Source organism: Lynx canadensis, chromosome F2, assembly GCF_007474595.2.
Source record: "Lynx canadensis isolate LIC74 chromosome F2, mLynCan4.pri.v2, whole genome shotgun sequence".
In the NCBI taxonomy this organism is placed as follows: domain Eukaryota; kingdom Metazoa; phylum Chordata; class Mammalia; order Carnivora; family Felidae; genus Lynx; species Lynx canadensis.
In genome coordinates this window covers 64,541,298-64,568,509 of record NC_044320.2, presented here as the reverse complement: position 1 = coordinate 64,568,509, position 27,212 = coordinate 64,541,298, and the positions used below count along the sequence as shown (strand labels likewise).

Here is a 27,212-nt window from a genome sequence, read left to right as displayed (position 1 = left end):
GTTTTTTTTTCTTTATTTGTGATATTGACAAGTTTTCCTGGGTCTATATCTAGATGATTATCTTGTTACAAATTTTTATCTTATATTCAGTGAATCTTTTCAATCAGCAAATCTAGGTCTTCAGCCTAAAACTATTTTCCTCTTGTGTACTTAGATATTGCTTCTGTTATATTTGTTTTTTATTTTTTCTTCAGGAAAATCAACTGTGTGTAAATGGAGTTTGCTTTACTGTTCTTCATTCCTCCCATTTCATTTCACATTATATTTGCCTTTTTTATTGACCGACTTCTAGGGAAATTTGTCAAAGTGTGCTCTCTGTGTCACTGACTCCATTTTCTGCAGTATCAGTTTTCTCTTTCTGGCTTTGAAAACAAATTTAAATGGTGGTATTGCATTTTGGTTTATTGTCAGAATTTTCTTATCTTCTTTATCCATTTCTGTCTGAAGTTATATTTTATTGTAGGTTGGTTGGTTAACCTGTCGCCTCTCACGTTTCTTTTTGTTTCATACAATCCATTTTCTTTTATTTTTATTGAGAAGGCAAATTAATCACATTCTAAAATTTTAAGGTTTTTCATAGTAAATCTTTTCTAAGATTTATTTTTTGGAGGTATCACAATTCTGGATTTTATTTATTTTTTTAAAGTATAATTTATTATCAAGTTAGCTAATATACAGTGTATACACTGTGCTCTTGGCTTCAGGAGTAGATTCCCGTGATTCATTGTTTACATAAACACCCAGTGCTCATCCTAGCAAGTGCCCACCTCAGTGCCCATCACCCATTTTCCCCTCACCCCCACTCCCCGCCCCCTCAAAGTTTGTTCTCTGTATTTAAGAGTTTCTTATGGCTTGCCTCCCTCTCTGTTTGAAACTGTTTTTTCCCCTTCCCCCATCATCTTCTGTTAAGTTTCTCAAGTTCCACATATGAATGAAAATATATGAGATCTGTCTTTCTCTGACTGACTTACTTCAGTTAGCATAATTCCCTCTAGTTCCATCCACATTGTTGCAAATGGCAGGGTTTCATTCTTTCTCGTTGACAAGTAGTATTCCATTGTATGTATAAATGATATCTCTTTTATCCTTTCATTAGTTGATGGGCATTTGGGCTCTTTCCATAATTTGGCTATTGTTGACAGCGCTGCTATAAACATTGGGGTACGTGTGCCCCTATGAAGAGGTACTCCTGTACCCTTTGGATAAATTCCTAGTAATGCTATTGCTGGCTCATAGGGTAATTGTATTTTTAATTTTTTGAGGAACCTCCACACTGTTTTCCAGAGCAGCTGCACCAGTTTGTATTCCTACCAACAGTGCAAGAGGGTTCCTTTGCTCCACATCCTTGCCAACATATGTGGTTTCCTGAGTTGTCAATTTTAGCCACTCTTGACCAGTGTGAGGTGGTATCTCAGTGTGGTTTTGATTTGTATTTCCCTGATGATGAGTGATGTTGAGCATCTTTTCATGTGTCTGTTGTTCATCTGGATGTCTTCTTTGGAAAAGTGTCTATTTATGTCTTCTGCCCATGTCTTCACTGGATTCTTTGTTTTTCAGGTGTGGAGTTTGGTAAGATCTCTATAGATTTTGGATACTAACCCTTTATTTGATATGTCATTTGCAAATATCTTCTCCCATTCGGTCAGTTGCCTTTTAGTTTTGCTGATTGTTTCCTTCGCTGTGCAGACACTTTTTATCTTGGTGAGGTCCCAATAGTTTATTTTTGCTTTTATTTCCCTTGCCTTTGGAGATGTGTCGAGTAAGAAGTTGCTGTGGCTGAGGTCAAAGAGGTTGTTGCCTGTGTTCTCCTCTAGGGTTTTGACAGTTTCCCATCTCACATTTAGCTCTTTCATCCATTTTGAATTTATTTTTGTGTATAGTGTAAGAAAGTGGTCCAGTTTCATTCTTTTTCATGTTGCTGTCCAGTTCTCCCAGCACCATTTACTAAAGAGACTGTTATTGTTCCATTGAATACTCTTTCCTGCTTTGTCAAAGATTAGTTGGCCATACATTTGTGGGTCCAATTCTAGGTTCTCTATCTTATTCCATTGGTCTATGTGTCTTTCTGTGCCAATACCATACTGTCTTGATGATTACAGCTTTGTAGTAGGGGCTAAAGTCTGAGATTATTATGCCTCCTGCTTTGGTTCTCTTTTTTCAACATTATTTTGACTATTCAGGGTCTTTTGTGGTTCCATACAGATTTTAGGATTGTTTGTTCTGGCTTTGAGAAGAATGCCGGTGCCATTTTGATTGGGATTGCATTGAAAGTGTAAATTGCTTTGGGTAGTATTGACATTTTAACAATATTTGTTCTTTAAATCTGTGAGCATGGAATATTTTTTCCATTTCTTTGTGTCTTCTTTAATTTCTTTCATAAGTTTTTTATAGTTTTCAGCATACATATCTTTTACATCTTTGGTTAGGTTTATTCCTAGGCATTTTATGGTTCTTAGTGCAGTTGTAAATGGGATCAATTTCTTGATTTCTCTTTCTGTTGCTTCATTATTGGTGTGTAGAGATGCAACTGATTTCTGTACATTAATTTTGTATCCTGAGACTTTGCTGAATTCATGTATCAGTTCTAGCAGCTTTTTCGTGGAGTCTTTCAGGTTTTCCATGTAGAGTATCATGTTGTCTGTGAAAAAGTGAAAGTTTAATTTTTTCTTTGCCTATTTGGATGCCTTTCATTTCATTTTGTTGTCTGATTGCTGATGCTAGGATTTCCAACACTATGTTACACAACAGTGGTGAGAGTGGACATCCCTGTCGTGTTCCTGATCTCAGGGGGCAAGCTCTCAGTTTTTCCCCATTGAGGATGATATTAGCTGTGGGCTTTTCATATATGGCTTTTATGATGTTGAGGTATGTTCCTTCTATCCCAACTTTCTTGAGGGTTTTTATTAAAGAAGGATGCTGTATTTTGTCAAATGCTTTGTTTTTATCTATTGACAGGATCATATGGTTCTTATCCTTCTATTAATGTTGTGTATCCAATTGATTGATTTGTGAATGTTGAACCAGCCCTGCAGCCCAGGAATGAATCCCATTTGATCATGGTGAATAATTATTTTAATATACTGTTGAATTCAATTTGCTAGTATCTTGTTGAGAATTTTTGCATCCATGTTCATCAGGGATATTGGTCTGTATTCTCCTTTTTAGTGAGGTCTCTGGTTTGGGAATCAAGGGAATGCTGGCTTCATAGAGTGAGTCTGGGGTGCCTGGGTGGCTCAGTTGGTTAAGCACCTGACTTCAACTCAGGTCATGATCTCATGGTCTGAGGTCAAGCTCTGCTTTGGGCTCTGTGCTAGTAGCTCAGAGCCTGGAGCCTGCTTCTGATTCTGTGTCTCCCTCTCTTTCTGCCTCTTCCCTGCTCTCTCTCTGTCTCTCTCTCAAAAATAAATAAACATAAAAAAAAAGAATGAGTTTGGAAGCTTTCCTTCCATTTCTATCTTGTTGGAACAGCTTGAGAAGGATAGGTATTAACTCTGCTTTATTTTTTTTTAATTTTTTTTTTAACGCTTATTTATTTTTGAGACAGAGAGAGACAGAGCATGAACAGGGGAGGGGCAGAGAGAGAGGGAGACACAGAATCTGAAACAGGCTCCAGGCTCTGAGCGGTCAGCACAGAGCCTGACGCGGGGCTCGAACTCATGGACCGTGAGATCATGACCTGAGCCGAAGTCGGACGCCCAACCAACCAAGCCACCCAGGCGCTCCTATTAACTCTGCTTTAAATGTCTGGTAGAACTCCCTGGTAAGCCATCTGGCCCTGGACTCTTATTTGTTGGGAGATTTTTGATAACTGATTCAGTTGCTTCTCTGGTTATGGGTCTATTCAAATTTTCTATTTCTTCCCGCTTGAGTTTTCGTATTGTGTGGGTGTCTAGGAATTTGTCCGTTTCTTCCAGGTTGTCCAGTTTGTTGACATATAATTTTTCATAGTATTCTCTAATAATTGTATTTCTGTGGTATTGATTGTGATCTCTCCTCTTTCTATTGGGGATTTTATCTATTTGGGTTCTCTTTCTTTTCTCTTTGAGAAGGTTGGCAAGGGGTTTAGCACCCTTGTTTATTTTTTCAAAAAACGAACTCTTAGATTCATTGATCTGTTTTGTTTGTTTTGTTTTGTTTTTGAATTCTATATTGTTTATTTCTGCTCTAATCTTTATTATTTATCTTCTGTTGGCTTTGGGGTTTCTTTGCTGTTCTGCTTCTAGTTCCTTTAGTATGTGGTTAAATTTTGTATTTGGGATTTTTCTTGTTTCTTAAGATAGGCCTGGATAATAATGTATTTTCCTCTTAGGACTGCCTTTGCTGCATCTCAAAGGGCTTGGACTGTCATGTTTTCATTTTCATTTGTTTCCATATATATTTTTAATTTCTTCTTTAATTTCTTGGTTGACCCATTCATTCATTTTAGTAAGATGTCCTTTAACTTTCATACATTTGGAGGTTTTCCAAAATTTTTCTTGTGGTTGATTTCACATTTCATAGCATTGTGATTTGAAAATATGCATGGTATGATCTCAATTCTTTTGTATTTATTGAAGGCTGTTTTGTGACCCAGTATGTGATTTCTTGGAGAATGTTCCATCTGCACTCGAGAAGAATGTGTATTCTGCTGTTTTTGGATGAGAAGTTCTGAATATATCTGTCAAGTCCATCTGGTCCAGTGTATCATTCAGGGCCCTTGTTTATTTATTGATTTTATGCCTAGATGATCTGTCCAATGTTGTAAGTGGAGTATTAAAGTCCCCTGCAATTACTGTATTCTTATCAGTAGGACTGCTTATATTTGTAATTAATTGATTTGGGTTTGTTCAAGTTGGGGGCATAAACATTTACAATTGTTAGCTCTTTTTGATTGATAGACCCCGTAATTATGATATAATACCCTTCTTCATCTCTCATTACAACCTTTAGTTTAAAATCTAGTTTGTCTGAAAAAAGTATGGCTACTCCAGCTTTCTTTTGACTCCTAGTAGCATGATAGATGGTTTTCCATCCCCTCACTTTCAGTCTGAAGGTGTCCTCAGGTCTAAAATGAGTTTCTTGTAGACAGCATATAGATGGATCTTGTTTTGTTTTGTTTTGTTTTTTATCCATTCTGATACCCTGTGTCTTTTGATTGGGGCATTTAGCCCATTTGCATTCAGAGTTATTGATAAATATGGATTTAGTGTCATTGTGTTATCTGTAGGTTTTATGCTTGTGGTGGTGTCTCTGGCCCTTTGTAGTCTTTTCAGAATCCACTCACAGAGTCCCCCTTAGGATCTCTTGCAGGGCTGGTTTAGTGGTCATGAACTCCTTCAGTTTTTGTTTGTCTGGGAAGGCCTTTATCTCTCCTTCTATTCTGAGTGAGAGCCTTGCTGGATAAAGGATTTTTGGTGCATATTTTTCCTATTCAGTACATTGAGTATTTCCTGCCATTCCCTTTTGGCCTGACAAGTTTCATTGGACAGGTCTTCTACTACCCTTATGTGTCTACCCTTGTAGGTTAAGTCCTGTTTGTCCCTAGCAGCTTTCAGAATTCTCTCTTTATCTTTGTATTTTTCCAGGTTCACTATGATATGCCATGGTGAAGACCTATTCTTGTTAAATCTGAAGGGAGTTCTCTGTGCCTCCTGGGTTTGGATGTCTGGTTCCTTTCCCAGATTGGGGAAGTTTTCAGCTGTAATTTGTTCAGTTAGTTCATTTCAAACCTTCTGCCCTTTCTCTCTCTTCTTCTTCTTCTTCTGGAACTCCTATGATACAGATATTATTACATTTCATTGAATCACTTAGTTCTCTAATTCTCCCTTCGTGGTCTAGTATTTTCTTATCTTTTTCTTGGCTTCATTATTTTCCATAATTTTATCTTCTATTTTACTTATTCTCCCTTCTGCTTCCTCCATCCTTGCTGCCACTGCATCATTTATTTTGCACCTCATTTACAACATTTCTTAATTTGTTGTGACTATTTCATAGTTCCTTAATCTCTGCAGCAATAGATTCTCTGCTATCTTCTATGCTTTTTTCAAGCCCAGCTATTAATCTTATGGCTATTATTCTAAATTCTTGATCAGATATATTATTTATATCTGTTTTGAACAATTCTCTAGCTGTCATTTCTTCCTGGAATTTCTTTTGAGGAGAATTCTTCCATTTTGTCATTTTGGTGAGTTTTCTGTCTCTTATATGTTTTAATAGCTTGTTATGTGTCCTGCACCTGTGAGTACTACTGTGAGCATTAAAAAGGGGTCATACCCTCTCCAGGGCCTGGCCCTTCAGGAGGTGTTTTTGGAGTGTGTTGTATGCTGTCTGTTGTTGTGACTCTGGTTGCTTTATCTCCCCAGTCATAGTGGTGGTTTGGACCTTCTACCAGGTGTGATTTGATTTGTTCATTGAAGTAACTCTGGAAAAAATTTTGAAAAGGGGGATGGTGGTGGAAGAAGCCTTATCCCATAGAAAGAAAGAAATGACAGGGGCAGGAAAAAAAAGGATAAATGATCAGGCAGAGAATCAGAGAAACTATACAGCTTAATCCAGAGAGAGAGAGAGAGAGAGAGAGAGAGAGAGGAAAATAAAGAAGGAAACACAGAAGAGATGCAAAAAGAATAGATTAAAAATGTCTACTTAAACAAGCAACAACCAGAATAGAGAAGGGAAGAAATAAGAGGAAGAAAAGGAAGAAAAAAATATATATAAAATAAGAATTGACCAAGAATCAATTAAGAAAATGCAAAACCACTGGACCAATATCTGATGGTGTCTTGGAACTGGTGGCTGCCCTGGTCTGGAGGAGGGGCCTTCTGGTTCGGTCAGTGTCTATCTTGCTCTGTTAGACATGCAGTTACCAGGCACTGAGGGATGTGGTTTGGTATCAGTGGGTGCCACATCTACTGTGGGCCTGTTTTCCATTCCCTGAAGCCCCACCTTGTTGGGGATGGGTAGAAAAATGGAGACATCCGAGTCTCTTCTCCCCAGACCGGGTGTCCCAAACCACTCTGTTCAGGCTGCCCTCACAGTGCCGCGCGGGTGTGAGCGGGCCAGTTTGTCCCACTCCACAGTCTCCCGTGCCGCCCAGGTGCTTGGCTGGGATTCAAACCCTGATGTCTTAAAGGGTCCTACCCTGGTTCTGGGGTAGTGCCACTCCACCAGCCAGCCAACAAAGAACCTCTGACTGGCTGGTGCCTGCAGGGTCTTTTGTCCTTGGAATGTCTCTATACCTTCTTCTCACAGCACTCAGGGTAGGGGACTGCTGTCTCCCAGTGTGCCTCTGAGCTCACTACCAAGCTCTGGGCTGGCTCCCCTCCTTCCCAGGTGGGTGTACAGGGCAGCAGGCCCCAGTCTGGAGAAAGCCCCGCAACCCTGGGATGAGTTAGAAATTGGTTCTTTCTCCATTTTGTCTATTCCTTAGTTCATGGTTTTTCTTTTGTCCAAATACAATCCTATACTTCCAAGCCTCTCTTTCTCTTCCTTTTGTCTCCCCACGGAAGGGGATCCCTCCGCTCCATGCCTACTCTGCCCATTTTATCTCTCCCAATTGACAATCACACACCTGTGGCCTGCCAAGTTGTCCTCATGAGTCTCTGGAGATGTTTCTGTCACTCTGTAGCACGGATTCCTGGAATTCCAAGTCTTCTGGCTTCAATACTGCTGTTGTTTGAGGGACAAGGGAACTTCGGGTCCCCCTACTTCTTTTCAAAAATTTTAGAGCGATAGAACAAATCATGACTGCTACTAAAATTTCCATTATCAGTTGAATTCTATGGGTCTCTGCTACACTCATGAGTAACTTTATGTTTCATCTTGTTTTTCAACTGACGAAATAAGAATAGTATCATTACTAGATTATTTATGTTAATGTGGATTTTTCTCCTTGTCTGTAGTGGAAAAGTAAAAAAGCCACAAAATCTAATGTGCCATTCCTCCTTTGTTCTTTTTAACCTTTTTCTTTGTATCATAAAATTATGTATTTTATGACCAGGATCCTTTTTCCTTTAGCCATATTGCATTAGAAGATATTACATTCCATGGTGCCTCAGTGGCTCAGTCGGTTAAGTGTCTGAGTCTTGATTTCGGCTCAGGTCATGATCTCACCATTTGTGAGATTGAGCCCAGCTTCAGCTCCTTCTCAGCATGGAGCCTGCTTGGGATTTTCTCTCTCCCTCCCTCTCTGCTCCTCCCCATCTCATGCTCTCTAAATAAATAAATATTTAAAAAAAAGAAGATATGGTCCTAGGATGTACACAGAAAGACAAATTCTCATTGAATGACAGAAATAGATGTAAGGGGAAGTATCATGGATGCCTAGAAATCTTCCAATTTCCTTCTGATTTTCTTTTGTCTTATTCATATCTGTGGAAATACATCTGTGTTCTGACAGACCACAGACCAGTATTTCTGTTCCTAGAGTTTTAAAATGTCTTTGCTTCTTTTGGTATTCAATAGCATATTGGAGGTGGAAAAATTAGGTAACAACTAGTTTAGTAAAACCTTAAAATATAAATTTGAGGAATCCATATAATGTTTCATGATGTCTAGTTGGTATTTACAAGTGGGTGGCTAGAGAAATATTGATGAGTCATTCATAAAGCTAAGATGATTTGACAACTTATATATTTAAACAAGAAAGTAGAAGGAAACTCTAAACTCTAAGGAAGATCACATAGATGAAAGAAGATGGAGAAGCAGTGAATGAGACAGAGTAGGAGTAGTGACATAGGGGATATGGAGATGAGGAGAATGTCGTGCCCTGAGAATAAGGAAAAAAAATATTCCATAAAGATAGGTATGTCTAAAAATATGAAATGCTTTGCAAAGATGTCAAGAAGGGTGAACTCTTGGAAATATCATTTAATTTGGGAATTGGTATGACTTGGACCACCTTTGAAGGGGAGCTGTGACTTTCAACAAAATTGGCTGAATTACTTTCTTGAAAAGAGAAGTGGAAAAAATGACTGATGCTAGAGAAGAAATGTGGGTGACTGTTGGTGGTTTAATGTATCTTAGTGAATAATGGATAGGGTAAAATCAGATGAGTAAAACTTACTTAAATGTTTAGGTGTTTTTATTTACTTTAGAATACAGTGCTTTATTCCATAATACCCATTTAAAGAATGTTATTTTAAGTATTGGTAATCTATGCCTCAAAGAGTGTTTCCAGAAGCCTTTCAAAGTTTAGCATGATCTTAATCATATCAATATACAAATTGAATCATATCAAATTCAAAACTAAAATTTAAACAAGAAATATATTTGAATATTTGCATTAGTTTTGATGTGAGATGACCTATAAGTTTTGCGAGGTATATCTAATTACTTCATGGTTTAGTTTTTGATCAAACTTGAAAACACTTATTATTGAGTGTATGTATACAGACACGAATATATATTTTGTTTGTTTTAACAGAACATAAAGGAACAAGAAGGGATTTCAGAAGCTATGATAAGCCTTGGCAATTAAATGCAAAGAAGCCTAAAAAGTCAAAAAGTGACCTCGCTGTGTCTAATATTTCCCCACCATCAGCAGAATCCAAATCATGTAAGGAATTTTGTCATTCAAATGTTACTTAATGTAAGTATGTGTTACTAACAAAATGAAGAAAAGGTAAGAGTTGAAGCCTAACTTTTTATCTGATAATTCTGGCTGTTAATCCTAATGAATGTCATGTTCATTTTAGCAGTAACATTGAGCTTTATTTATATATATCTACTCACTCATATTCTCAAGCATCTTTAATTGGTTTAGAGCTTTTTGGGTATAATATTCTTTTAAAAATGTTAGCTGCTTGGAGCAGCTTCCTTGCCTGTTACAGCATTATATCACATTCAAAGCAACAGTAACCCTATATTTAATAGTCTATAAAAACAAATTAAATCTTTTAGAGTAGAGGGAAATAAAGGAGTTTTATATTAAAAAAACTTAGTAAAATTTTAAATGTTAATCTTTCTTTCTTCTGTTAGTCCCCTCAGATTCTACTTCCTCAAAAATAATTTATATATTTTCATACCCTTTGAAATAGTTTGCATGTTTTATATCCTTTTCTTTGTACAGACTAGCGTATAAAAAATGTGTGAGTTGATTTGCTTTATAAAACTGGTTTTAGACTATACAGATTCTTGAGCAATTTGTTTTTATTATTTTAGAATATACTGTGGATGTATTTTCATGTTAAACTTAGATCTAAGTTATGCTTTTTAATGAATACATGCCGTAGCATGCTGTGAATGTGCCATAATTTATTTACTCCCCTGTGGAAGGACAGTTAGATTGTTTACAGAGTTGTGCCACCACAAACTCTTCACTGAAATAAATGAATATCTTGCAATTTCTGATAAAGTAAACAACCTTGTACATACATATATAAGTATAGGTGTTCTCATTTCTTCATGATAATTTACCAGACATAATAAGATCACTGGGTCAGAGGGTCAGTATATTTTTAGTATAGTAAATATTTCAGATTACTTTTTTAAAAGGTAGTAGGAAAAGTATTTCAGAAGTCTGAGATTACCTTTGCTGTAGCATTACCATATAAATATTTTAAAAATTATTTCATTTTATTTTAATCAAAACGAAAATATACATGGTTTGAAAAGTAGTATTACAGGCTTCTAACATGGAACCACTTTGAATTCTTTCAGATGTTTCAGAGCTACACAAGTTTACATATCAAAACATACAAGTTACTTGCACAGTTCCCTTTTACTTTTTAAATTTGAGGCATCAGCTTTTGACCTCCTTGTAAGATTTTGTGACTTCAGACCTCAGGCCCACCTCATCCCCCGAATACAAACATGCAGATATTTCAAATGTTGAATGTATACTCCACATCGATATTATTTTGGCTATATTAATTAGTCTTTATTCCAACAGAGACATAGATGTCCAACTATTAATTTCTTTCTAGAACTAGTAATTGTTTTATTTTTGTATTTGCTTTGTTTTCTGTGTATTCCTCACTAATCCTTCCTCAAGCCTTGCCTTAAAGTACTGAATACTCAGTATGATCAAATTCATCAAGTAATCCTAACTTTGATCTTATTTTATTTTATATTTTATATTTTATTCCATAAAAAAAAGTAGAGACCTCTCTTTTACAGCCATGTGTCCTCTTGCTCAAATTTTGGCTTCTTGGTTTTGAGCCTTTTTCTCAAATGTCTTCTGAGACCATCCTTCTCTGCTATCCTGAAGATTCTCTTTTCCTTTCTCTTAGGGAGGGTCACCTATTTCCTGAATCCTAAGTCTTTCCACTTTGGGGTTTATTTATCCATTTTGTTAGAGAATCTCTACTACGAACTTTCTGAAAAAATGATTGGAAGATAAATGGTTTGAATCCTCACAAACTCTAAGAAGTAATTTTCAGTTGGAAATGTGAAGGAATTTCTCCTGTGTCTTCTAGGGCAAGAGTGGCTATTGAGAAGTCTGATGAGAGTTTGATTTGCTATTTCTGTCTCCGAAAGCTTTTCAGATCTTTCTTTATTGCCTCTGTTATAAAATTTTGCCTTGAATTGAGTTGAATTGATGTCTTGAATTGTTCTGGACATTTAATGGATCCTTCCAATCTGAAAAACAAGTTTTTATATCCTATTACCTTGGCATTTGTCTTCCTTGATTGATGCTTTAGTGTTAACTGTTATGAAATGTTCACCTTTTTGGACATCTCTCCTTGGCATTAGATTTCAGTATTCTCTACTTTGCTGAATCCAGTTACCACTCCTCAGTTTGCTTTGCATCTTCCAAAAAAGATTTGCTATCTCTTGTTTAATAATGTCTTCTCTTCTTGTTCAACTAATTATTTGACAAAAAAATCTTTAATTTTAGTAAGAATTTGGGGGAAGTAAAGCTAGATGTGTTCAGTCTTCTGTTTTATCAGAAGATAGTAAAATTTCTTAAAAATATTTACTAATTGCTAATGAGGAAGTTAGTAATTATTTTTTAAGCTGCTAAAACATTATATAAAACATACTTTGCTTGTATATTTTCCCTAAATTATAGAAATTATTGGTTTTAAATTAGTACCTGAATTTTCTTTTTTTTCTTAAATATTGTCATACTTTCCTTCACTAGTTCAGTGAAAACATTTCTTAAAACCCAGCTTTGTAATTTCCCTCTGTTTGCCCATAAGAAAACCATATCCAAAACATTTTTATTCTGTACATTGATCTTGACACAATCTCTCACATGATGATGAATAGTAAGTTTTTATCATTATGTAGCATGCTTATGGAGTAATCATTTTTTTTAAAACATAGTGCCAAGGTCAGTAGATCATCCTAAGTGGAACTGGCGAATTAAACCAGAAAGCCGTGATTTTGATGAATTGAACCACATCCTTCAAGAGAGCAAGAAGCTGGGAAAAGCCCTTGAGAATCTTTCTCGAAGTAAGTTCATTTACTTGATTATAATTGAAATTCCTAACCAGTATTAAAGTAGAAATATTTATTCCAATTTCCAGTAACCCATTTCCAACATCCTCATTATAATTACATGAGAGCTTGTGATAGTGTGTGTGAGATTGGAAATGAGGATTGATCTTGCAATTTACACACATTCCTGAGAAGACTGGCATATAGAGTAGGAGGAGCTGTAGACACTCCACCCCACCCTGTCTCTTGCCCTTGCTGTTTGACTCCAGTCTCTACAAGGTCTCTGTTACCCAAGTCAGCTGCACATGTAATGGTCTTACTCATTCTTCTCTTTTGAACCTCATTGTTTTATGTCATCCTAATTAGTAAACATACCATTTGATTTCATGAGTTTTTGATGTCTCTAAACCTCTCAGGGTAGCAATGGAGCAGATTCTTCTTAGAATCCTTTCAGAACCTAGCAACATATTTAAAAAAAAAAATGATTCTGTAATCCAAGGCCTAGGTTAGAGGTTTTGCTCTGCCACTTATGAATAACCCCAGGTAAATCATTAAACCTCCAGTGAGCCTTGGTTCTCTTGTCTCCAGAGTAGGAAGACATGGTCTGTCTCCTTTTGATAGGTGTGAAAGTTTAAAATTACATATTTCAAGTAAGAAACTTTAAAATATTACTGTCATGAGAATAGGCAATCAAATATTTTGATCTGATAAATGCTTTCTATATATGTAGATATACATTTATACCTTGTGGTTTTAGTAGTAGTGGGTTCAAAGTATTCCTGCCTTCCTTGGGTTCTTAAATATCTCTCAATTTTAAAATTAGGTGCCTTTAGAAGCCCACTAATGCTATGATCTTACTAAAATTTTCTTCTGCCATATGGAATATTAAAAATTCTTAAATAGAAGATAGGATACTAGCACATTCTAGTGGATTCTATTTTAGAATCTGTATGTTTCTTTACATAGCACAGTTGTACTAGCTTCATGACTTGTATCAAAGTTAAAATTGCCTGGGGGGATGAGCAAATTGGGTGAAGAGGAGTGGGAAATACAGGCTTTCATTTATGGAATGAATAAGTCATGGGAATAAAACGCACAGCATAGGGAGTTAAAAAAATTAAAATTGTCCCTTGGTATGTTTGGGGAGAAATACTATGTGTATAGAATATATATGCATTTGTATATTGTATATAATTATATATATTTACACATTATATTTTATTGTATTATAATTTTACATATAGAGATTGAGTTTTTTTCATACCTCTTAATTCATAGCTCACTAGAGCCTTTTTTGGATTTTTTGTGCAGTGAACCCACATCACAAGTTAATTTGCCTTATCACAGGGTCTTATAAATTTTGAATTAATTTTTAAAATTTTAATTTCAGTATAATTAACATACAGTGTTGTATTAGTTTCAGGTGTACAGTGTAGTGATTGAACAGTACTGTTACTCAGTGTTCATCATGATATGTGTACTTTTCAATCCCCATCACCTAATTTAGCCCCCCTCCTACCTCCCCTTGGTAACCATCAGCTTGTTCTCTATAATTAAGAAGAATCTATATCTTGGTTTGTTTCTCTCTTTTTTCCTTTGTTCATTTGTTTCTTAAATTACACATATGAGTGAAATCGTATGGTATTTGTCTTTCTCTGACTGATTTATCTCAGCCTTATATTCTCTAGATCCATCCATGTTGTTGCAAATGGCAAGATTTCATTCTTTTTTATAACTGAATAATATTTCATTGTATATATATATATATATATATATGTGTATATACACACACACACACACACACACACACACACACACAAACACACACACACACACACCACATCTTCTTTATCCATTCATCTGTTGATGGACACTTGGGCTACATCTATAATTTGGCTATAGTAAATAATGCAGCAATAAACATAAGGATTCATGTATCTTTTGAATTCGTGTTTTCGTGCTCTTTGGGTAAATACTCAATAGTGGGATTACTGGATCATATCAGAATTCTATTTTTAATTTTGGCGGAACCTGCATACTGTTTTCCACAGTGGCTACACAAGTTTGCATTCCCACCAACAGTACACAAGGGTTCCTTTTTCTCCACATCCTCAACGACACTTGTTGTTTCTTACACTTTTTATTTTAGCCATTCTGACACGTGTGAAGTGATATCCCCTTGTAGTTTTGATTTGCATTTCCCTGATGATGAGTGATGTTGAGCACCTTTTCATATGTTTGTTGGCCATCCGGATGTCTTTGGAGGAATGTCTCTTCCTGTCTTCTGCCCATTTTCAATTATTTGTTTTTAGTGGGTTTAGTTGTATAACTTTTTTATATATTTTGGTATGTCATTTGCACATATTTTCTCCCATTCTGTAGGTTGCCTTTTAGTTTTGTTGATTATTTCCTTTGCTGTGCAGAGGCTTTTTATTTTGATGTATTACCAACAGTTTATTTTTCCTTTTGTTCTCTTGCCTCAGGGGACCTATCTAGAAAAACTTTGCTAAGGCCGATGTCAGAGAAGTTACCGCCTGTACTGTCTTCTAGGGTTTTTATGGTTTGGGGGCTCACATTTAGGTCTTTAATCCATTTTGAATTTATATTTGTGTATGGGGTAAGAAAGTGGGCCACTTTCATTCTTTTGCATGTTGCTGTCCAGTTTTCCCAACACCATTTGTTGAAGAGACCGTCTTTTTCCCATTGCATAGGATCTTATAATTTGCTATTAGTAGAAATTCTCTGCTTGTGATTTAAGAAGACCTTACCTTTGGCTTTGGAAGAAATAATGATAAAGTGAATTTGGCTTATTACTATATTATGTTCATGAAGTAAGTCTTACTCTATTAATATGTCAAAGGTTTATATTAATATGTATAAATCTTACCCCTTTGGACAGAGCCTGTGGCTCTTTATAGTCTCAATTTATCTAAAAACATGAATTAAAAGAAAGATGATTGAAGAATGTGCCCAATTATGGCACAGATATAGTATTTTTGTTCTTTAAAATATGATTAATTGCCTTATAGACATTTGTTATATCATTGTTAATTTGTAGGAAAACATTTGGCCTGTCCCTAAAGCTTTTTTATTTGATTTTATTTTTATGTTTTTAGAGAGAGAGAGCACAAGCAGAGGAAAGGGGCAGAGGAGGAGAGAGAGAGAATCTTAAAGTGGCTTCATGCTCAGCGCAGAGCCTGATGTGGGGCTTGATTCCATGACCTTGCGATCATGATTTGAGCCAAAATTGAGTTGGACACTCAACCAACTGAACCACCCAGGCGCCCCTAAAACCTTTTTTTAAAAATGTTTATTTATTTTGAGGGAAAGAGGGAGAGTGCATGCTGGAGAGGGGCAGAGAGAGGGAGAGAGAGAAACCTAAGCAGGCTCCACTCTCAGTGCACAGCCTGATGTGAGACTCCATCTCGTGAACCATGAGATCATTATCTGAGCAAAATCAAGAGTCAGACGCTTAACTGACTGAGCCACCTAGGCACCCCAAAACGTTTTAATAAAGGACTTTGATTGCCTTTCAGTTACATGTTTGCCCAGTTGAGTGACAAAAATATCAAGGTTCAAGCTATGGTCTGTCTCAAGAAAACTTGGGTGTGGCCTTTTCTGAGTCCTGTGATCAGAGGCTATTGGAGGGCTATAACAGGGGACTCATTTAATTCTTTTTTTTTTTTTAATTTTTTTTCAACATTTTTATTTATTTTTGGGACACAGAGAGACAAAGCATGAATGGGGGAGGGGCAGAGAGAGAGGGAGACACAGAATTGGAAACAGGCTCCAGGCTCTGAGCCATCAGCCCAGAGCCCGATGCGGGGCTCGAACTCACGGACCGCGAGATCGTGACCTGGCTGAAGTCGGACGCTTAACCGACTGCGCCACCCAGGCGCCCCTTAATTCTTTTTTTTAAAAAAAATTTTTTTAATGTTCATTTTTGAGAGAGACAGAGAGAGCATGAGCCAGAGATGGGTAGAGACAGAGGGAGACACAGAATCCGAAGCAGGCTCCAGGCTCTGAGCTGTCAGTACAGAGCCCAATGCACAACTCGAACTCACAAACTGTGAAATCATGACCTGAGCCGAAGTCGTTTGCTTAACTACCTGAGCAACCCAGGTGCCCCAGGTGCCCCAGGACTCATTTAATTCTTGAAGGAAATCTGGAGAAACAAAAATGGCTAGAAGGCAGTCCTTGGTGGGAGAGTAGAAGAGGTGCAGATATGGCACATTATTCTTGGGACAAAGTCAGGGCCAAGGAAGCAATCAGGTGAGTCAGTCGCTCAGCCAGAAATAAGGTGTAATGTTCAGCTTCAATGTATATGATGGAGAATTGCTTTTGGCTTCTCTTGATGATTTCAAGAGGGCTTTAATTTTTGTGGCAGTAGTGGTGGGGGGTGGGGTTAGAGAGCAGGTCTTCACATATGGAGGGATTGCTCTTCTCTCCCTTTAAGTGTTTTTGAGTCTCTTTTGGAACAAAATGTTGCTTTCTTGGAATGACCTGACTTTTTGTGATTTTCAATATCTGAGGTTTAATACAAACTTTCTGTCTTCGGCCCAACATGTGACTAACTACTTAGTTATTAGTTTGCCCGAGATGACCAGTGTAAATTAGTAGAAATGCAGCTTTACCGTTTACTGGTGTTTATTTAGCAGTCTGTATGCCCGTTATTTAACTATGTAATCACCAACTTAGTTCTTTATCTTCCTGAAGCAAATGTCATTAATTCTTATTTGATTTTATAATAGCTTCAGGTTGGTAACTCTTTCTCTAACCTAATCTCCCATCTCTAATGATTGTTTTGCATTGTTTTATTTACTAAGACATAGGAAATGGACTTTTTCTTCCAGGCATGGTCAAAGTGATTATTCAATGTCATGTTATTGTGGACCTTTCTCTCTCCCGTGCCATAGCTGTTGATAGGAAAGTTTGAAAATTTTTAGTGATCTCTTACTTTTTGTAGTTTCTGATAGAATTCTCTCTGGCAAGGTTTGCTTTATCTCAGTTGTACTTTCCAAAAGATGTGACATATTTTGGAAGTATTTATTGTTTACCTCAGACTGACAGCAAAAAATCATTTATATCTCTCAAAATGATAGAATTATCTCAGCTCTGCAGCTGTCAGCTTATCCAGGCTTCAATTCTCTCTCTGTCTCTCTCTTTCTCTTCCTCAGTCTCTCTCTCTCTCTTTCTCCTGAAAGGATTTAAATAATAACGGGAAAGACTAGGTATTCTCTTCAGTTTGCAAATGGGAATTTTGTTTCAGTAACAACTGTACCATGCTTTTTTTTCCTGGCTTTTTGCAAACCTTTCAATGTAATGCTTTATCTTAAGTCAGTCAATAACTATGACTCTCTTTATGTTATGATTCCCTTAAAAGGTAGATGTGTTAGGGGCGCCTGGGTGGCGCAGTCGGTTAAGCGTCCGACTTCAGCCAGGTCATGATCTCGCGGTCCGTGAGTTCGAGCCCCGCGTCAGGCTCTGGGCTGATGGCTCAGAGCCTGGAGCCTGTTTCCGATTCTGTGTCTCCCTCTCTCTCTGCCCCTCCCCCGTTCATGCTCTGTCTCTCTCTGTCCCAAAAAAATAAATAAACATTGGGAAAAAAAAAATTAAAAAAAAGGTAGATGTGTTAGAAAAACTTGCAGTGTCTTGTAATGCTGCATAGTCATGATATGGTAGGCATAGTGGATTTTTGGTTCCTGGATCCCTCCTTTTGCCACATTTCCAAATGTTCTTCAAACCTGACTTTCACATTCCAAGAGCCTGGACTCCTGCCTTTTCCTTCAAGTGTTGGTTTCCATCTGACTTTCAAGTAGTGAGAAAAATTGTTTTTGAATAGGGAAGTTGCAAAGATACGAGACCTTCACATTCCCAAATAATGTATCTCTTTTAGTGGCTGTGATTGAAGGGCCTTAGGGCAGCATCCTTCTCAGTGCATTATATTAGGGCCCATCATCATACTACTGGTGATACTAACCTCAGTCAGTTGGTTAAGGTGGTGTCTACCAGCTTTCACCATTATAAAGTTAATACTGTTCCTTTTTGTAGTTAATAAATATCTTAGGAAAGATACATGAAGCCTTCGAAAATATCATGTTTCTTTTTCACACTTTCACCCAGTAATTTCAGCATCTGTTGGTGACTCTTGCCTAGAACAATTATTACTGTGGTTTTCTAAAAGACAGTTTCTATCATTCCTTTATTCATTGTAATTCTTTTTTAATGGAGAGAAGGGAAAATGGACTTACAACCACCCCCAACGTAACAGGGGCCTACTTATCTTTGCTTGTGACTGGTCATACTTCTGTTTAATAAATATTTATATATGCGTATGGATATTAATGTGGATATATATGTAGATATGGATATGAATGTGAGTATAGATATAAGCATTTTTCTATAGGTATTGATGTAAAGAAAATAAAATATATATCCCAAAGTTAATTCATACTGATTTTTCTTGGGAATCCCAAGTGGGCATTGCGCTGTCAGCACAGAGCCTGGCACGGGGATCCATCTCTCACAGATCGTGAGGTCATGACCTGAGCCAAAATCAAGAGTTGGGCACTGAACTGACTGAGTCACCCAGGTGCCTCGCAGGTTTGAGTATATCATTTGACCTGCTTCCTCAAATTTCCTCTTTTGTAAAATGAAGTAATTTATCCCGGATTACCATCAAGACCTCTCCAGTTTTCACAAGTCTTTGTTTTAATGATCTATAATTTATATTCCAAAGTTAAATGTACTCACGGCTTACAGATTGTGGTTCCTCCTGCTTGCATTCTTTCTAGCTCTTTGTTATCCTCACTCTTGTTCTTCCTGAATTGTGACCTTCATTACATTGGAGTGTCTGCAGTATATTTGCACTTCATTCTTTTTCATCTTTTTTTCTTGCTTCCCCTGCCCATACTGAACTATGGGCTTGTGTCACCAATATTCTTGTTTCCTGTTGTTTCCATTCTTCTGCTGTGTCTCTGTGTGAAATTCCCATCTTGGCATAAGTGCTGCAGTCTTCGGTTCTTCACCAGTAAGGCTGAGAGCTCCAAGGAAAAATGGCAGGGTCCAGCTGAACCCTACATCTAGATTCTTGATTTTCAGCACTGTTACTTATCTTGGTCAGTCCCCCCCTTTCTCCACTGTTCTGCAACTATGAAAAACCCACACAATAATCTTCACACCCATATTTATTCCCTGCCTCACTGTTTTAGCAATTAGCTTGCCTCCAGCTTCATAGAAAAACTTAATTGTAAAATGTGTAAAATGTGTAAAATGTGTTCCCCTCTACCCATCTGCATATGAAAATACATCCACATCTATCCTGCCCTTCTCAATGGAGGAGTTGTTCCTCTTATTTAAGGCTAAGCTTTCCACCCATGATCTTGATCCCATTTCCTTCCCAGTCCTCTGAGATCTGATTCCCATTAATCATTTTGTCTTTTCTGTATGTGGAACTCTTTCTAATTCCAGTCCCACTGATACTGGTTTTATGATGCTGGGAAAATTTCTTAACTTCTCTGTGTCTCAATTACCTTTTCTGTAAAATTGCAATATGTATCATTAATTATGATTAATTATGATACATAATAATTGCTAATTAAATATTAGATATTATATTTCTATTACCATGTCACAGATGACCACAAACTTAGTGGCTTTAAAAAAATACCAATTTATTACCTTATAGTTTCTGTGGCTCGGGAGTACAGGCATAGGTTAGTTGAGTCCCCTACTCTGCGTCTAGGCAAGCTGAAATTAAGGTGCTGGTTGGTGCTGCGATCTCACCTGAGGCTTCGGGGTCTCTTTCTACGCTCATTCAGGTCATTGGCCAAATTTAGTCCTTGCTGTTGTAGTACTAAGATCTTTGTTTTCTCATTGGCTATTGGCCGGGAATTGCTCTTAGAAACAGAGGCCAGGGGCGCCTGGGTGGCGCAGTCAGTTAAGCGTCCGACTTCAGCCAGGTCACGATCTCGCGGTCCGTGAGTTCGAGCCCCGCGTCAGGCTCCGGGCTGATGGCTCGGAGCCTGGAGCCTGTTTCCGATTCTGTGTCTCCCTCTCACTCTGCCCCTCCCCCGTTCATGCTCTGTCTCTCTCTGTCCCAAAAATAAATAAACATTGAAAAAAAATTAAAAAAAAAAAAAGAAACAGAGGCCATTCTCAGTTTCTTGCTTTGTGATCTTCTGGTAATGGTAGTTCACAACTACTTCTTTGAATGCACTGAGGAGCATCTCTCTAAAGCTTGGCCTTCTTTTAAAAGGCTATTTGACTAGGTCAGGGCCATCCAAGATAATGTCTCTTCTGATTTACTCACTGAACCAGTTAGTAACCAAATCATGAGAATGATATGCTTTCATATTCATATTTATAGTCCCACCATGCAGACTCAAAGAGAAAGGAGTACACAATTGTGTACCTTGGGGACCATCTTAGAATTCTGCCTACCACATATATTATAAGTGTATTACTGCTTATCCCTAATATCCTGTAACATGCTCCAGCTGAGCATGGCCCAACAGAAATGTAATGTGAGCCACATTACATTTTATATTTTCAAACAGGCACATTACAATAAAGCAAAAAGAAACCTGTAAAGTTAATTTTAATAAAATATTTTATTTAGCCCAGTGTATCTAAGTTATCCATTAAACTTGTATTCCATATTAAAATTATAATTGGGATATTTTTTTCATACCAGGTCTTCAAAATTAGTTGTGAATTTTAGTTTACGTCACATCTCAGTTTGAACTAGCCACATTTCGAATATTCAGCAGCCACATGATGAGTGGCTACCATTGGATACTACAGCTGTAATTAATGTTAAAAACAAACACCCATGAAAAATCTTCTCTTGAGTTTGAGTTACCTCAAGACGTCAGAATTTCTTCTTCCTCTTTGATACAAATTTTCAAAAGAAATGATGAACACTCATTATCTCTGCTTGTTTCTCCTCCTTTCTCCCCTCAATGTGGCTCTGTGATTGCACCTATCATTCTATTGAAACCTTTCTCACTGCGGTCACCAGTTGAACCCAGATGGTCAAACTGAATGAACACTTTTCCAGTCCTCATCTTACAAAATTGCTCTGGTAGTTTTAACACCATTAATTATTCTGTCTGTCTTCGGACTCTCAGATCTGCTTTCTGGGCCCAGGCCCTCATTTGATCTTCTTGGATGCCCTTCACACCATTTCTTACAGGTTTCACTCCGGCGCTCCTCTGTCTTCCTGGCCACTTTGAATGCTGTTCCCACAAGTCATCCTTTGTTCTCTCAAATGTTCTGTTTCCATTGTCATCCTCCCTCACAGTTACAGGGTCAGCCCCACACAGCTAGCTCAATTGAGTATATTTCCCATCCAGACTGTTTACACTTCGTGGAAAATGTTTGAAGCCTATCTCCATTCGGATATCCCACTGCCGCGCAAAACTCAGTGTGTCTAAGTAGATCATACACCTCTCTTCAAACATGGCTTTTCTTCCTCATGCTTCTTCTTAGGTGACAGCACCATCCATCACTTTCCAGTTCTCACAGACTGGAAACCTTACAGATTCCTTTCTCTTCCTAACTGTTCGTGAGTAATTAATTACTAAATCTTGCTCATCTTCCCTCTATCTTGGGTTTGATTCTCTTCTCTACCCCTAGTTCATACTCTCAACATCACTGACCAAATCACTGGTTTATCCATTTAACACGTTCTGTTTTGTTTCATTTCATTCCTGCCCCGTGATGGAGAAATACAGATGCAGTCCCTGCCCTTACTGAGCTAGTGGCTGGCTGGATTGCATAACCTGTGTTAGGGGAATCTCATGGCCAGAATCTCTGTGGCTGAATACAATGTAAGTATTTTCCCCTCAAAAAGTAGTTCAGTGTGGTGTGGTAGGGATGCAGACTACTTCCCTCCTGTTACTCTGCAATCTTCAGTACATGGCCTCCAATGGTCCTGCAGAAGGGGGAAGTAGATCTGAAGCCTAGAGGCAAAAGTGTAGTGCATTCCCTCTGACCACATTGCACAACTAGCTGTGAGGCTGGGAAATGTAGTCTAGCTTGTGGGTGCAGGAGAAATACGGAAATGGCTTGAGGAATGAACAACCAGTCTTGCCCACACTCTTGTTTCTCAGTTCCTCCAGTCCCTTGCTGTGATCAGTGTGATGGATCTAAAGTGAAAACCTGACACCAAGTTCTTGCAGATATTCAGTGTTTCCTTAAAACCTCATAGAATGTGCCACTTGATCTGATCCGGTCTCCTGTATCATCTTTCAAGGCTTATCGTCTAGCCATTTATGCACCAGCGACACAGGAGTTTTTCACACTTATTGAAGGTCCTCTATTTTACATTTTTGCTTATGTTGTCCCTGTACCCTGAAATGTCACCATCACTTCTCTCTATAGATTCCATTTCAGCCAAGCTAAATCCTATTCCTCTCTCTAGGCTCAGCTTAAATATCATTTCTTCCAAAATGAATTACTGTTGCTGTCCTTCCTGGACTGGATTTGGTGCCCCCTTTTTGTGCTTCTATATTTTTCTCTGAACACACTTACTCGCTGTTTGTGCTTATCTATTGAAGGAGTTACACTTAAAAATAAATAGGTAAGTAAGTAGGTAAATAACAAACTAAAAGCTCCCTATTGTATGATATTGGTCAGTAGAATCTTTTCCTTAGCAAAGTTCTGTTTCCAGGGTAGCAGGGCTTCCAGCATTTTCTGAGCCTAAGGCTTTTGCTGCTCTTAGCATTTTTCCCTGAACTGAAGCAGCAATAGGATGAGTATCTTTAGTCCATCCAGACATCAGTCTATAGATTGCAGTTCATGAGAAACACTGGCTGGAACTTTGCCACGGAAAAGAACCCAGCTGCTGAGAGGACGGAAGACAGATATTTATGTTCCGTGACTGATAATAGCAGTCTGGACTCAGCCAAGAAAAAAATAACAAATGACTTTTTTAGTTTGTTAATCATGAACATACCCAGAAAGTCTTGCCTGACAAACAACCTGAGGAGTTGGAGAATGACAGCCTGGGAGTGAGAAGGAAGCAGATAACGCAGCAGTTGTTTATCCATTCATTGCCGCACGGATTCATCTGGTCCTCATACATGCCTATGGGGGTACAAGATGGCTCACATGTGCACCCAGACTTCAAGTTCACTGGTTAGTAAGAGAGATAGGTGTGAGAAGCAGGATTTCAAAGCCTTGTAAAAGGCACCTTACGGGAGCTTATGGGAGCATCAAAGAGCCTCCAACAAGGGGGTTTAGGGCCAACCTGATGGAAACTGTATCTGAATGGAGTCTAGAAGGATGAAATGGTAAAGCTAGGGTGAAAGGAGAGTGAAGATATATCATGGGGAGGGAGGCATGTGTGTAAGAAGAAAGTTATTTATACTGTTGATGCACAAAGGATAAAGCAAGTAAAAAAGGCAATGAAGAAGGAAGTCTAGGTGGCAGGGGAGTCAGGGGGTGGTGGCTTCTATGCTACAGGAATCTTGTAAGCAACCGCCATCCCATGCTTTTGAATAATCACTCTGGGACAGTGATTATGGTTCATGCCTCAAGGCAAAGATGAGATGAAAAAAGCCCAAAAAAGCCACGGGATAGAAAAGAGAGAATGGACTTAAGAAAATGTGGATTATTATATGACTAACAGTTTTTGGTTCTTATGAAGGAAGGGTGCACATAAAGAGAGAAGAAAGTGTTTGTTTTAGTTTTTGGTTTTGTTTATAATCAAGGTGCCTGGTGCTGTCTCTAGCTCAAATAAGAATTTGTTTTCTGTTTTGGTTTTGTTTATAATCAAGGTGACTGGGTGCTGTCTCTACCTCAAATAAGGTTTGGGTGTGAAGGAGGAGTATTGTTTCACATCCCAGTTTCAGATACAGAAGGCACATCCAGGTGTTGTGGATAGCTCTTCTCTGGTCCCAGCAGACAAGCACATACATATAAAAGTTGCCTATTTGGAGATACTTGATTAGGGATAAGGATGAGGGGATCTTCAGTGCATAGACAAAGACAACCACCAACATACACCATCAGCATTTGAGATATAAGTAGACAAGTGATTTAGCTGAGAAGAATGGAAAGGGTGGAATGAAAACCAAGCTAGAATGTTTTCATAAAAATCAAAGGGGGAAAGTATTTCAGGAAACTGAGGTGTCTGAAGTGGCAGACAAGTTTATAAGAAAAAGATGGAAATGTATTCCAAATTGTGTGCTGCTGTCTTCAAGCTCTACTTCCATCGTTCACTGCTGTGAGACTCATAATAGTGAAAAATTGGAAGTTAAATATTTTTTATTATTAGAGAAATGGATAAAGAAATCATGGTGCATTCACACAATGGTACACTGTATAGCCATTAAAAATGATGTAGAAAATAGCAATATAAAATATAGTTAGATATGCTTTAAATAAAAAGTGGGTAACAAAAGTGTGTATGTTTTGTTTTAATTTTATCATGTATATGCCTATATAGACATACAGTATTTATATGTATGCCTGTACATGTGTACAAAATTATTTGAAAGAATTCATAACCAGCTGTTATCATTAGTTGTCTGTGAATGGAGTCTTGTTTTCCTTTTTCCCCGTATTATGTCTTCTATATTTTTCTGTGATTAAGACGTACTGGCTTCATAAAGTGAAATAAAATAGGATATCTTTTTGTAGTAGAAAGTGTTCCATATGATTACATGATCAGGATGTGTATACAGACGTTTCAAGAGAATAGTGGGAGGAGAGGCTAATATGTAGGGGAAGGAAGGGTTAATGGACAGTAAGGAAGAGATACAAGGAGTATAAACACTTTGAAAAGTTTTGATGAGAAAAGAAAAGGTGTGAAAGAGAACATTATAGTGGAGGAAAGTCAAGGATGTTAGGATTTTGAGTTATTTTGGTTTGGTTTCCTTTAGTTTCATGCACATGTGTGCATGTGTCTATGAGAGAGAGAGAGAGAGAAAGATAGAGACAGACAGGGAAGAGGGGAGATAACAGAATATGTGTGTGGGTGTAATGGGTTTTATGTAATGGGTTTTAGGGTGATCAGAGGAAACCAAAAGAAAGAACTTGCAGATTCAGGACAGAGAAAGAAGATAATAGATGAAGCAAATCCCAGAGAGGGTAGATGAGGACAGAGTCAAGAAACAGGTGTGGAAATTGGGCTTCTTAGGAGAGAGAACATATTGTCCTCTGCGATTAGAGAGAACAATGTAAATGGCTTGGGGAGGATGGGTCAGAACTTCTAAGGAGTTTAAATCTGATAGTTTCAAATTTTTCAGGATATTAGAAGTTGAAGTCCTTTATAGTGAGAAAGTCCTTTACAGTGAGGAGATGGGTAGGGGCCTGATGAAAACTCTTAAGGTTTAGAAATGTCCTTTGAAGACTGATGGAGCCAATAATGAAGGATAAAAATTGGCATGTGCTTCTAGAGCAAGACTCCCTCAAACTCTGACCAAGGATCCAGATCTAGCCTGTGGTCTGTTTTTGTGGCCCATAAGCTAAGCATGTTTCTTACATTTTTAAACATTGCTTAAAAGAAGAAGGATATTACATAGACCACATGTAACTTGAAAATCCTGCAATATTTACAATTTAGCTCCTTACAGAAAAGTTTTCCAACTTGGTTCTTTAGTAACCAAATTGAAGATAGAATCCCTCAGTTGGTAGCAGGAATTCCCTTTGCTCTAAAAGCAGTCAGCAGCCTATCTAAAGAGTGTTTAAAAAATGTTTTTAATCTTTATTTGTTTTTGAGAGAAGACAGAGTGTGAGCAGGGGAGGAGCTGAGGGGAGGGAGACACAGAATCAGAAGCAGGCTCCAGGCGCTGAGCTGCCAGCACAGAGCCCGACATGGGGCCCGAACTCGTGAACCTTGAGATCATTACCTGAGCCGAAGTCAGGCGCTTAACTGACTGAGCCACCCAGGCACCCCTACTTAAAGAGTGTTTTTATTGACAGATGGTCAGGGGTAGGTCTGGAGTATCAGTAATGTTCTGTTTGTTGATATGTGTGATACTTACACAGGTATTTGCTTTAACACTATTTACCATATTTAACATTTACCATATATTTAACACAATAACCACCATTATACTCAGGGGTGTGCTGGGATGCTAACTCTAAGAATAATCCCTATTTGTAGCATTTGCCAATCTCCAGGGTGTAAATACTCCCAACCATGGCTAATTTCAGGCTATCAGTGTGACATACTGAATGAGGAGTTAGGAAGAATTGTGCAGAATTTGTGAGAACAAATGGTTCTCACAAGCCATTTTGGGCCAGTTGGGGATTTTTTTTTCCATAGGGAAAAAATTTTGGAGAAATACCTAGTTCCATTTCATACCATGAGAATTTTCTGACCTACTGTTAGGAAATGAAATACACTGACTGAGCTGTAATGACTTCTGAAAAGTTGCTACTTCCATTTCTTGTAACTACAACTGAATTTGAACCGTAGGGCTAAGCTGATACCTGGGAAGATGAACATCTTGGTAAAGCAGATAGCTGTTGTTTCCTTGAGAGAGCAGAACTCCAATTTGGTAATGTGAGAACTGTGTTTTAACATAAATTTCTGATACGACTGAGACCTCTTTGGAGATTTGAATAAATGGAAATGCCCATAAGTTGAAGGACACAAAGGGACTCCATCCAGATAGGTTTGCACGACAGCAGAATCAGGAAACCACCTCTGACACGGCTGTGGGAGCCCTTGCCTGTCTCTTTATCCAGAAGAGAAGCTTAGTTCTGCAGGAACTCATTCTCCCCAGTTTCTTACAGGCAGCCCACTTCTATAAGTTGCACACCATTGCTACCCTAAGCCAAGCCTCTTTGGCTACTCTGATAGGACAACGTTTCCTTTAAGGTTTCAGTTTGAGTTT

General features: G+C 37.9%; 1 protein-coding gene across 1 annotated transcript in view; it reads left to right on the top strand.

The window, feature by feature from the left end:
• Positions 1-27,212, top strand: part of CF2H8orf34 (chromosome F2 C8orf34 homolog) — a 167,029-nt gene that overhangs the window by 84,727 nt on the left and 55,090 nt on the right. The window contains 2 exon segments of the mRNA XM_032591940.1: positions 9,401-9,532; positions 12,247-12,375. Coding sequence (XP_032447831.1) covers positions 9,401-9,532; positions 12,247-12,375 — 261 coding nt within the window.